This window comes from Lynx canadensis, chromosome F1 (genome assembly GCF_007474595.2).
Source record: "Lynx canadensis isolate LIC74 chromosome F1, mLynCan4.pri.v2, whole genome shotgun sequence".
NCBI classification, from domain to species: Eukaryota; Metazoa; Chordata; class Mammalia; order Carnivora; family Felidae; genus Lynx; species Lynx canadensis.
The window spans coordinates 14,339,745-14,353,580 of record NC_044319.2 but is presented as its reverse complement, the minus strand read 5'-3'; the positions used below and the strand labels follow the sequence as shown (position 1 = coordinate 14,353,580).

The window sequence follows — 13,836 nt, the reverse complement described above, 5'->3', positions numbered from 1 at the left end:
ACACGGGGAAGGCATTTAACTGTTATGGGTGTCAACTCTTTAACCTGTGAGATGAGGACAGACAAGATTATCTCTAAGGTCTCAGAGAACCCTAGAAATCCATGACATTTTATATTACATTGGTGATAACCCCAGTATTCACACAGGAGCTGTTAGCTCCAAGCCAATACATCTCCCATGGGTCTGCTGAACGGCTGAATAAATTGATCCAAAACGCTGCAGTGGAAGACAGAGATGAAGCATACAAATCAACAGAAGCATTTACAAAATCTCTTCTAAAATCTCTTGTACATCTCTTCTGAAATGGATAAATTACCAAAAGCAAGAATAGGACTTTCCTTATAAGATCATGTCTCAGAAGAAAGAAAAAAATAGGAACATAACCTCAGAATCACCCTCAGTGGTGAAAAGAATATCGTTTAAGTATAGCTGATAGAATTATGCTAAGCATATGGGCTTTTGAGAGATGCAGGGTTTTCCATCTACATAAAATATTAAAATACATAAACTTACATGGGAAAGTCCAGTTCAATAAACTCCGTGGAGGGAAAAAAAAGAATGTTTTTATTTTTTAAACTAGGGCTCATCTTGCCTTTGAAATTAGCTTCTTCTCCTCCAGAACAGTCTGGCAACAGATTAAGCAACATTTCCCAACCATTTGCTTTGACTAATACTATTTCCTCTTTGGGATACTCTGTTCAATTTCCTCTCCATCAATTCATGCCAAGACCCAATAGAAGTCACCTGCCATGCTGCTAACTACTGCTTGTGGGACTTCAGTACTAGAATGAAATATGTTTTCATAGATCTGGTTAAATGTTTCCTTACACACTATAACCCATTTGTTTCATGTATAATATTCTTTCAACTAGACTACCTTTTCTTCCCCCCCCCCTTTTTTTTACCTCTTCATTGATTCTTACATTTTCTGTCTTAAGATTAGTGAAAAGTGAGGGGTGTCTGGGTGGCTCAGTTGGTTAAGTGTCCAACCTTGGCTCAGGTCATGATCTTATGGTTCGTGGGTCTGAGCCCTCTGTCAGGCTTTGTGCTGACAGCTCAGAGCCTGAAACCTGCTTCGGATTCTGTGTCTCCCTCTTTTTCTGCCCTTCCCCCACTCATGCTCTGTTTCTGTTTCTCAAAAATAAATAAAAATTAAAAAAATTTAAAAAAGATTAGTAAAAAATGAATGTTGTATGACACTCATTGGTGATTACAAATGTCATGCAAAACAAGATCCATCTTGTATTTCATTTAAAATACCAATACTGACATGTATAGCTGATAATGTGGAAATGCCTAATAAACACTCTGGAGTGAATAAAAGAATAGATATTTTTTTATTGAGAGATAAACAGGAGAACAGGAGAATAACAGCTGCTTTTCTCTAATTGGTTTGTAAAAACATTCATGTTTGTAAACACAGGGAACTCCCAGACTGTCCTTCCAGGTTCACTTTCATCATAATCTTTACTTCTTGGGGGATTCAGAAACATAGTTTTGTGTTTCAACAATGTAATGGTAATGAAAGGCCATGCCATTTTAACCAAAATGGCAGATTACAAAATTTTAAAACTCTTTCCTACAAGAAATCAAATATTGCTGAAAAACATTATTTTAAGTGCCTAACCTATTTCTGAAATGAAAGAAGTCTTTAAGAGGAAACAAAGACTGTCACTTTTGACGCTAGGTGGTCTCATTTTCAGTAACCAAAAGGCTTGGACTATGGTAGCCCAAAAGAATGGGAAACAAGATCTTGGGATTTATGTGACAGCCAGCACTCTCCAAAGGCCACATTCTCAGAAAAAGAATGGACTGAGAAAAAAAAATCTGTCCATTAGCAAAGATGACAGACAAGTTGTTTTGGCCTGGTCACAGATGAAGAGAGTATCAGTGAACTGGAAGATGGCACTAAAGAAATGACCCAAAATGAGGTACAAAGAGACATATATGTATAAGAAAGAATAGGATAAAGTGGCTTAGTATATGTCTAATAGGTATTTTTGGAATAACAAAAAGGAGCAGAGAAGAGACAAAAGAGAATGATATACAGTTTTTCAAACTTTATGAAAATTATGAATCCTCACTGGGAAACACAACAAATCCCAAGCAGAAGATATAAAGCAAAACACATATAAACACATCATACTGAAACTTCAGTATACCAAAGGCAAAAGGGATATTGAAATCATTCAGTGAGAAAATACAGATTAACTATAAAAAGGAGCAACAGATTATTTCTTAAAAGCTGAAGCCAGACTACAGGGGGAAAATGACTTCAAAGTTATGAGATAAGAACCATGAATATACAATTTAATATCCAACAGAAGTATTATTCAAAAATGAGAGTAAAATAAAAACATTTTCAGGAAAATAAACACCTGAGAGTTACAAGCAAGTGGCACACACTGAAGGGATTTCTAAAGGATGCACTTTGGCATGGAGAATGAACCAAAATCAAACACTAGGATGCAAGAAGAAAAGTGAACAAAGGAATTGACAATTGTGTTAATATATCTAAACAAACATTTCCTATATGAACCAATTTTAAAAAGGTAGTAAGAAAGTAAGATGGAACTCAAATACTGGGTAACAATAATGTGGAAATCAGGAGAGTTAGTGAACTTAAAGAGTTTCAAGGTCATTTTGGAAAAAGAGTAGAAAAGACTAACTTCAAACTCAAATAAAAATGAGGTATAAACAAAGAATTAAAATAAAGAATATAACTACTAAGGTAGGCAAGGAGAAAAATAATTAACCTGAATTTAAAGAAAAAGAAGTCAGGGCGCACTTGGGTGGCTCAGTCAGTTAAGTGTCCCACTCTTGATTTTGGCTCAGGTCATGATCTCATGATTTGTGAGTTCAAGCCCTGAGTCATGCTCTGCACTGACAGCACTGGAGCCTGCTTGGGATTCTCTCTCTCTCCCTCTCTCTCTGCTCCTCCGCTGCTCACCCACACATACATGTGTTCTCTCTCTCTCTCTCTCTCTCTCTCAAAACAAATAAACTTAAAAAAAAAAAAAGAAGAACTCAGGAAAAAAAGTGGGGAGGGTGGAAAACAAGTATAGAAAAGGCAGGATAAGAGAAAGACTAAAATAAGATGTTCAAATAAATTCAATGAGTCAGTTATAAAGATATAAATGGACTAAATTCACTAGTTAAAAGAAAAAGATCTTACATGAGATTAAAAACAAACAAATACAGATACATGCTAGTATAAGAGAAGACTTAATAAAAATACAAAATGGTTGATGGCAAAAAGGTAAAAAAGATAAACCAAGCTGGGGTGCTTGGGTGGCTCAGTCAGTTAAACATCTGACTTTGTCTCATGTCATGATCCCATGGTTCGTAAGTTCAAGACATGCAATGCAGAGCCCGCCTGGAATCCTCTGTCCCCACATGCTCTCTCACATGCTCTCCCTCTCTCTCAAAAATGGATAAACATTTTTTTCAAAAAAATGATAAACCAAGAAAATATTAACTAAAATAAAGGTAGTATAGTTATATTAAGAGTAGACAAAATAAATGTTAAGGCAAATAGCACTGTTAGGAATAAAGAGGGTTGTCACAAAATTATATACATAGTATATATATACAGTACATATACCAATATATACATATTATATACACATATATACATATATAAGTATATATAAAGAGAGAGAGAGAGACATCAGGAAGATAACACAATTCTAAACTTGCAAGAACCAATAACATAGATTGGCCTCAAAATACATAAAACAAAAATTGACAGACTAATAAAATAATCAAGCTCATAATCACAAAGTGAGATTTTTAATACCCCTCTGATAAAGTGAGATTCTTTATGGCTTTCTTTTATCTGTCTCCCTGCCAACACCCTTCTCTGGAACATAATCTACAGTGTACCATCTTTTTTGTCTATTTTATTTGCAATGTATTTTAAGTACATAGAAAAGTACCTAGCACATAATGGCTGCCTAATATAAACTTGCTGAGTGGTTTTTTTTTTTTTTTTTTTTTTTTTTTTTTTTTAATTTTTCTTTTTTCAACGTTTATTTATTTTTGGGACAGAGAGAGACAGAGCATGAACGGGCGAGGGGCAGAGAGAGAGGGAGACACAGAATGGGAAACAGGCTCCAGGCTCCGAGCCATCAGCCCAGAGCCTGACGCGGGGCTCGAACTCACGGACCGCGAGATCGTGACCTGGCTGAAGTCGGACGCTTAACCGACTGCGCCACCCAGGCGCCCCTGCTGAGTGTTTTAATTAATATGAAAAAAAGACAGTAACTATAGAGATTGAATAATGTAATTAACAAGCATAATCCAGTAGACTCTCATGGAACCCCACACTCCCAAATCAATACATTCTTCTCAAGTACACATGGAATATTTATGAAAATTCACCATGTGCTAACTGTATTCTCTGACCACAATACAATTAAGTTAGAAATCAACAACAGCAAACCAATAAAAGTCCATGCACTATAAACTGTAAACATACTTCTAAATGATTCAGAGAAGAAATCATAAAGAAGAAACAGAAGATTGAAGAAAACAGAACTTAATGATAATAAAAAATATTATACCTCAAAATCTGTGGTAAGCAGCTAAAGACTACCTAGAGGAAGATCTATAGATTTACATACATATATAAGAAAAAGAAAGGACAAAAATTGATGAGCTACACATCTAAATTAAGAAGTTAGGAAAAAATACTACAAAATAAACATAAATACAAGGAAGAAAATATTGAAGAAAGGAGCAGAGATTATAGAAATCTCTGTGTATAGAAAAAAATCTATGTGTATAGAAAAAATATACACAATAAAGGATCAAAAGAGTCAAAAGCTGCTTCTTTGAAAAAGTAAAAGTCTGGCGAGAATGATCATGTTAAAAAAGACTTAATATTAAAAATAAAAAGGGGTCAAATTTCAGATACAGCAGAAATTTGAAAAAATAGAACCTTAAGAAATACTTGAGGCTAATGGACTGAAAAATGAACAGAATGGATGATTTCCTAGGAAAAATACAGTTTGTCCAAACTGACCCATGATAAAAATAGAAAACCTAACAAACCCATAATTATTAAATACGTTAAATCACTAGTTTAAAGCTTAGTTACCAAAACTGTCCACTAGGCCTTGATGATTTTATGGGTGAGTTCTACCACATAATCCGTTAACAGTTAATCCCTATCTTATACAGAATGTTCCTAAAAACAATGAGAACTTCATCCCACTTCAGTTTTAAAGCTAACACAAACTTGATATGAAACCAGGCAGGGACAGCACAAAAAAGGACATTTACAGGCCAATATCACTTATAACCATAGTTGCAAATGCTAGCAAACAAGCCAGGAACATATCATAAAGAACACTACTTCGTGATTTAGCTAGTTTAATCTCAGGAGATTAGGATGGTTTAAGTATATTATAAGGCCTATTAGTATATTTCATTACATGAACAGATAAAGAAGAAAATCATACAATCTCTGTAGACACAGAAAAAGCGCTTGATAAAATTCGACATCCATTCATGATAAAAACAGAAAGAAACCTTAGCGACTAGGAACCCAAGGGGTCTTCTTTACCTGATATCAGTTACCTATCAGAAAGTACTTAATTATAAAATTATGAAATAACTTTCCCTAAAATACGAAACAAACCAAGGATGCCCAATTGTATTCAACATTGTACTGGAGGTCCTGGCCAGTACAAAACTAATTGAAAATAATCAAGATTTCAGGCCATAAGACAACAGCAAATATGCCTGGAGATGGGACATCCTCGTACTCACAGAGGTCTCTGAGAAGTGGCTGAAGAATTCAATACCTTCCAAGAACCCTAGGATTCCAGAATACCCAGAATTTTAGAGGTCCAGAGTTATCTTATTTTGGTGTCTTTTGCTCCTTTTAAAATATAAGTTGCAGTTCATCTAAAAAAGCTACTCTACCATTGTCTGAATTTTTTTTTAAATTTTGTACCAAGCCCTTTTATAACCTGAACTTTCCGGGTTGATGAAGAACTCAAATTGACCTCCTATGTTGTAGTCACACTTCGACCCTGCATCCAGGCAGGAAGGCCGAGCACTTCTGTAAAGATTCCTTCAGGACCTCCCAGCTACCCTCTGCTTTGAGCAAAGTATGTAAACAGTACTGTTTGGCCCTAGTATGAGGACACCCTACTGCTCTCTCCAGGAAATCTTTTTATTCTTTACCATCACAGTGTTTTTTTTCATAAGCTACTCTCAAATAATACTAGGTCTTTAAAAACTCCCATCTCAGTATTTGGTAGGGGAGTTATATTTAATTTTCTCTCCCCTTGATCCTTTAAATGACTAGCTCTTGTGGTTTTTCTAGGTATTTTTGTATAATGAGTCACTCTGAGCAACTGACTGGGAATGTAGGAAGAAGACTTCTTTTGCTATTTTAATGTACTGTGTGATTGACCCTGGGACAGTCATTGAACCCAATCAAGGAACTTCATTCATTGCTAAATAAAGATAAAAGGCCTGAAGAGATAGGTTAAAATTAGACCCTGTCACCTAATGACTCAGTCTCTTAATAACTGACTCATAGAAATTAATTAGCTTTTTCCTATAACATTGCCATTTGGAAAAGATCTCCTTGTTATCCTTGTCTCATTGTAGCCCTTTTACATCTCTCTATTCCATCCTCTGTTACCTCTCCATTTGTTTATATTTAATTTTACCGCTTAACTTCAGTGAGTAACCGTGGCACTCCATGATAATCAGCCCCAAATTAAGTTTCGATGTTGTAGGTGAGTGGCAGTAAAAAACAAACAACAATAATAAGACACAAGTGGAAGGAAAAGTGGATTTAGACACAGTAGTCCTACTTCAGTTTTAAGCTTTCTCATATACTAATTTTATGATCTTAAGAAAGTCAGTTAACCTCTCTGAACTACAGTTCTACTTTATGAAATGGTAACCACACTACTCTATCTTTCTACCTTATGAGAAACTGTTTTTAAAAAAAATCAAACAATGAACATGCACAGTGCTTTGAAAAACTGGGAAGTACTACATATCTGTATTTATATTAAGTGAATCATTCTATTCACCAATGCAAAAATGCCCTCCCAAAATATATAAGGTCTTGAGTAATATCCATCCATGCCGGACAGACACTATCAAAAGTTGTAACTGAGTAATTTGCAAGTATGTATGCAATAAATTGAGGACAAGAAAGACTTTAAAATAATAAAATCTACTTTAAGAATGAAAGCAGCATGATTTGGGTGCCTGCTGGAAGAACAGGGAATACTTGAAGATCCTTCTTATTCTAAGTTTTAATCCTGTGAACCCATAACCTATGGTGAAAGCTAAACATACAAAATAAAAGGAAAACCAAAGAGTTAACAAGTTCCCAGGTGGGACCAAAGGAACTCTTGTAAACATGGTCTCTAGGTGACACAGAAATTCAAGTAAAAAAAAATCTGAAGACAGAAGCTGCTTCATTTTCTTACCTTTGTTCTGTATTAAAAAGTGCAAAGATGTGCTTGCTAGACATAAAGCTTTTTTCCACATCCCGAACTTTCAGGTTGTCCAAGGGAAGCATATACTTCTTTTCTTTTTCCTATTGAGAGAGAAAGAGATGGAGAGAGAATTGGCTTTAATAAAAGATCCTGAAGGCTGCCAAGGGCAACTCATCACCTGAGTTGTCCAACATTTGATTACAATATTTTGATACCAGCTACCAAGGAATAAAAGCTATCTGAGAAAAGAGACTCCAATGATTCTCAACACACGGGTTGCAAGGATGAGGGGAGGAAAAGTGTGGAGGAAGGAAGGCCTCAGTGATAGAGAGAACACATGGTCCTCCACCCTTTCTTCCTCATGTGGGTCCCCTTAGATGTTTTAAAATGTTAGTTTGATATTAAGAATTTAGCCATCTGTTAATATTTAGCAAAAATGTTCTGGTCCTAATTCAATGAGAAATGCCAGATGGATTTCATTTCATATTTTATTTGCAGCCTAAGCAGTTTTGATAGCCAGTGCTGGCAGGGACGGGAAGCACAGGACCCCAGTATGAAATACCCCCTATAAACTAGATAAAGCAGAGCAAAATATTTCCTTCATTTGGGTCTGGAATAAAATGTGGGTCCAGAAAAAAGTGATTCCATTAAATTGTTGACCTCTTTGAGAAACAAAAGAACCCATTAGAAGTAGACTGATATTAACTAGAATAAATTCTCTTTTAAAATTAACAATTCTTTAGGAAGAAAATGGACATTGGGTGGGGAGGGAGGTCTGCAAATGGGGCCAAACTGGTCTTAGTGAAACATACTGGATGCTAAAGAATTATGAGAAACATTCACATTTAGGGATTGGCCCAGGGGCAATATTATCATATGTATAAATGCCTAACGATCAGTCTAGGAGGAGAGAGCCAAACACTCAGCTGAAGAAACCTAGTCAATATCTATTACCAGGGGTATTCTAGCACAGTCCTTGTTCAACAGTAGCCCTGTGTATGGCCCCAGCCTATATCTCTTGTGCTGGTCCTAAGAAAAAGCAGGACTAGACTCCAGAGGAGGGAAGTATAGAGACTTACTCACAACTTTTAATAAACAACTGTTAACTGTATTTCCTGTCGAAAAGTACATGTGCTGTACAAACATGTTTGACATAAGTCTTTTGGTTCCTACAGCACTAGGCTCTGTAGTGTGGAGCAGAACTCTGTGTGTGTGTGTGTGTGTGTCTGTGTGTGTGTGTGTGTGTATGTCTGTGTGGGTGTGTGTGTGTGTGTGTGTGTGTGTGCGTGCACGTGCTCTCTAGCCAGCTTGTGGTAGCCATGTTGTCTGCAGACCCCACAGAGAGTTATTGCCAGGAGAATCAGCTTTGCCACTCATTACTCTCAAATTAATTAGAGAAAATCTGGGCAGAACACATCAGATTAGTGAGGCAGAGAGAAATAGATGACTAAATCAGTTGAAGGAAGCTCGTTGGAGAACAAAATGGCTGTCCTGGCAGACAATGTCATGTCTTCAAAGAAGATCAAAAAAACATAAAAGAAACTAAATGGAAGTGAGAGAAGCCTAAGAATAAACATGAAAAAGCAAAGCGCTGAAAGAAAATTCCAACATTTCTTGTACAAAAATTAATAATATTTCAGCAAACACAAGTATATTCTAAATAGCAAAATACATAATTTAAGTTACTGAAGTATCATAGTTGAGTCTAACTTCTTTGAAACACTTGTCAGACTATTTTAGGATAGAATTCTAACAGGAAAGATCACAGATTGAATGAAAAGCTATCCAATACATAATCAAATGAAAATGCTTGAAACCCAGGGAACATTTTTTTATTGGATGTTTTTCAATGCCCTAAATTTAAGCAGCTGGACTTTTTTAACGCACCATCCTATTCAACCTTTTGAAATGATGGATTCGCCTTTTAATGGGAAATCTGCATTTCATTGTAAAGAAGGAACACAATGTCCTTGGCGTGTTTTCTATAGAAGTAGGCTCCCTTTCATATTGCGTTCTTTAGCCTATAGTGAAGACCAAAAATCCAGCAAGTTTACGTCAGACATTAAATGCTGGAGAAATACACACATATGCAGACAGGGGAACATGAAAAATGTAGCTTCATTTCCAAAATACTAAGTGTCATTTATCCATGGTTTTTGAGGACATATTGCTAAATTATTTCATAATCAAGAGTTTTAAGACTGACAAAGGGAGATGAAAAAGAAGATTCAGACTGATTTGTTCAATTAAAGTTGTAAGTCAAGTGAAGAACTACAGCCATGAAAAACTCTCTATCATGGATATTTCTAAAATTCTTGGTGCTCTGGGGAAAGAATGATGTTCTGTTAAAGGAACATCTTTAATACGAAGCAGCTAAAACAAACAAAAGGAATTGAGGGGGAGAAAGAATAAACAGAATTATAATTTCCAAAATACAGTGAGTCTTAGCACTGTGAGTGCCAAAATACAGTGAGTCTTAGCACTTAGCTTAATTGAGACATTTGCTACATAATCTTTGTTAGTTCTATTAAACTGTCTAATAATACACTGTGCAATATGGTAGCCACCAGTTACAGGTCGCTGTCGAACACTTTAAATGTAGCTGGTTAAATTGGGATATGCTCTAAGCATTAAACACATGCCAGATTTCAAAGACTTAGTGTGAGAAAAAGAATGTAAATGATCTCATCAATATTTTCTTAATGTTTATTTACTTATTTTGAAAGAGAGAGAGAGAGCGCGCACATGCATCCAGAGGAGGGGCAGAGAGAGAGAATCCCAAGCATTCGATCCCATGAACCATGAGATCATGATCTGAGCCAAAATCAAGAGTCAGATGTTCAGCTGACTAAGCCACCCCAGATGCCCCCTCAGCAATGTTCATACTAGTATATGTTGGGGCGGCTGGCTTAGTTGATAGAACATGGCTGGCTCAGTCGATAGAGCATACAAATCTTGGTCTCAGGGCTGTAAGTTTAAGCTCCACTTGGGGTGTAGAGACTGCTTAAAAATATATTGATTATATGTTGAAATGATAATATTTTGAATATATTAGGGCAAATAAAATATTATTAAATGCAATTTTATCTGTTTATTTTTAGTGTTTTGCATATGGCTGCTAGACTATTTAAAATGATATATGTGGCTAATATTAACTATTGATGGCATTGAGACCCATATACTTATCATCACTTTCCTTCCTCTCATCCACCCAATTTTTCTCCTCTAACCTCCCTGGTTCTGCCATTAGGTATATTTTTCATTCTCCCCATCACCCAATCTGAAACCTCACTATCATTTCTGACATATAGTTTTCCTTCACCCCCTTTATTACATCAAGACTATGTTGCATTCTGTTTGAAGCATTTGTCAGAGCTCCACTTATATGACATTCCCACCACATTAGTCCAGGTCTCCAACATCTCACAAGCATGTGGTTTTACATGGTCTGCTATCCAGTCCCCTTGCTTTCTAATTCCTCAAATATCACCAATTTTCTAAAACTACTCTGTCTAATTCATTACAGTCCTTCCAAATGCTCACATCTCTCTATCATTTATGGAAGAAAATCCATGAAACTCCTTAACGTGACATTGGTCATTTTTGTCACATGAAACACATACAAATTGGTCCAATCCTGATTTGTGAATATTTCTTTTACGCTTCCATAAAAGTCTCCATTTCAATCAAACACACCTTTGTCAACAGTCTTTTCCCAACTTGAGATACCCTTTCAACTTCTCCCTAACACATCAGTTTATTATTTAGAGTCAAGTTCAAGTTCAACGTTCTGTGCAAAAAGTTTTCCAAAGTTTATGACTCTCTCTTTCTCACTCCCCAACCTCTCTCCTTTCAATTCATATAATAGGTATTGTTTATTCTATTCATCTTGGGTTTTTTGTTTCTTTTTTTAAATGTGTACTCATTTTTCAAAGAGAGCATGAACAGAGGAGCGGCAACGAGAGAGGGACAGAGGATCTAAAGCAGGCTCTGAACTGACAGCAGTGAGTGCGCTGTGGGGCTTGAACTCATGAACCATGAGATCATGAACTGAGTCAAAGTTGGACACTCAACTGACTGAGCCACCCAGGTGCCCTCTACTCATTTTGAGTTCTATGTTATATAAGGTATGCTCATCTTATAAATGCATATTACATAACAAATCTGTGTGAAGGTTATTCATTTGGAATTCGGAATGTTCAATCAATTCTATTGTTCAAGTAGGTTACGTTTGCAAAGAAAAATAAAAAGCAGAAAATGTTTTGCAACATTTGTAAATAAGATGTAATTTGATACTTTAAACATTTTATCTTAATAGACATTTTTGGAGGAAGCACTTGTAAAATTTTAGAGAAAGGTTTTTCCCATGGAGAGTCAGAAAGAAACTTCTGCAAAAAAAGCTTTAGAAGCTGATGTCACTAATTCAACATATATTTTTTCCTTTTTAAACATGGTAACTTTGCTCTCCTCCATACAAAATGGTTACCAGCACTACTCGTATGGGAGGCATCCAGGAATTCTTTGTTCAAAGAGGGGACATGAGAGACAATGTGTTTTTTCCTTGCAGTAACTTGACAAGTATTAGAAGGAGAAATAAGACAGACCCCCAAAAGGATGCATTAAATATGTGAAAAAGTGTTGTATGAGGTGGAAATAACTGAACTGTGAGCTGTGAGTGGTAAAAGGCAGATGAATTAAGGTAGAAGGAGGTGGTAATTATATGATGGCTACATGATATGTTCACTGGCCTTGAAAGGAAATGAAAGGATCGATGAGGGACAGATGGGGCCAATGATGGGGTTCTAGCTGGCAGAGCACTGCCAATATAACTCGGTTGCTAGAAGGAGCTACAGTGGGTATGAGGAGAAGGTTGGGCATGGGGAGGAATATCTCCTGAGGATGCACAGCATTGCAAAGTCTTTATACACTGGTGGTTTATACGTAGGGAGTTTCATAACTTGGGGAATCTTTGTGTGGCCTTGGGTTGACGAACTACCTTGAATCTTATTTGTACATACATTTTCTCACTAGCAAGGCAACAAAATATTCAAGGATAAGACAATGACTTCTTCATTTGTATGCATTACAGTGCCTAGTAGAGTGTTGGCCATTGAAATTTATACACATATTATAAATACTTGTTGAATTAACTCGAAAATGTCTGATAACCAAAGCCAAATGTTGAGTAAAATATGTGATAGTCACATATATTTGAGAATCAAATAAAAATTCCGTGGGAAAGAAAAAAACCTGTACAAGATGCTTGACTGATTGGCACTGCTTTTCTTTCCTTTTTTTAATGTTTATTTATTTTGAGAGAGAGAACATGCATGGGTGCAAGCAGGGGAGGGGCAGAGAGAGAGGGAGAGAGAGAATCCTAAGCAGGCTCCGTGCTCTCAGTGCAGAGCCCAACATGGAGCTTGAACTCACGAAGCATAACATCATGACCTGAGTCAGACGCTTACCTGACTGAGCCACCCAGGTGCCCCAGCACTGCTTTCAATCATTAAATGTTTACAAAGTTTAGATTGATTGCCATGTTTTTTACTCTCTCTGCCTCTGCTTGTATGGCTGCTACCTGTTAGGAATGTTTTCTTCTCTGCAAGAAGGCACATATTCGTGGCCTTGAAATTTACGTCAAGTGCCATCTCTTCCACGAAGCCTACCCTGATTATGGTATGTCATACATGTCTTTTTCTGAGAGCGCCCACATTTTCCATGATTTTTGTCCTAGGTTACATAGGATGCTGTTTCTTATTTATGCTCAGATGCCTCTGCAAATAAGTTGGACACTCCTTGAGGGCAAGGTTTATGTTAAAATTCTTTTGTGTTTACACTTAATAGTAACACACTGCTGCATATACACATGCTGTTTAATACACTTTTGACTTAAGGATGCAGCAGAAACAAAATGCCAACATGATGAAATTCTACAACTATGTTGTATGTATACTGTTTTGCTACCATGTCTACCTATTATCTCTACTAATGTCGATACTATTATGTTAAAAATTAAACAGATGTGATATTAAACACTTATTTTTAATGGCTGAAAGATTGATTTTGAAGGAATTTGCTATAGCATATAAGGTGAAGCTTTACTAACCTAGACCAGGCCAGAAGGTTTACAAACAGGGAAACTAAGGACATTATCCTGGGTTTGGGGGTGGGTATCTTGGCCAAGAAAAATATGATGCTCCCGTAAATTAATGCTAACCTTTCATCCTTTGAGTAACTTACACAAGAGTTATGTAAGCATACATATTCATCATGCTCCTCACCCCCACCTCATTCTCCAAGATGAACGGTACTGCCATTCAGAGTAAATTCAAATTTCTCAACATGCCCACTGCGCCAACCT

The 13,836-nt window shown here is 36.4% G+C and overlaps 1 protein-coding gene across 4 annotated transcripts in view; it reads right to left on the bottom strand.

Moving 5' to 3' along the window:
- DNM3 (dynamin 3) overlaps window positions 1–13,836 on the bottom strand; it is a 551,444-nt gene that overhangs the window by 143,768 nt on the left and 393,840 nt on the right. For all 4 annotated transcript variants that reach the window (XM_030302287.1, XM_030302289.1, XM_030302290.1 and 1 more), the window contains one exon: window positions 7,467–7,576. In XM_030302287.1, the coding sequence (XP_030158147.1) occupies window positions 7,467–7,576 (110 nt within the window). The remainder of the gene's footprint in view (window positions 1–7,466; window positions 7,577–13,836) is intronic.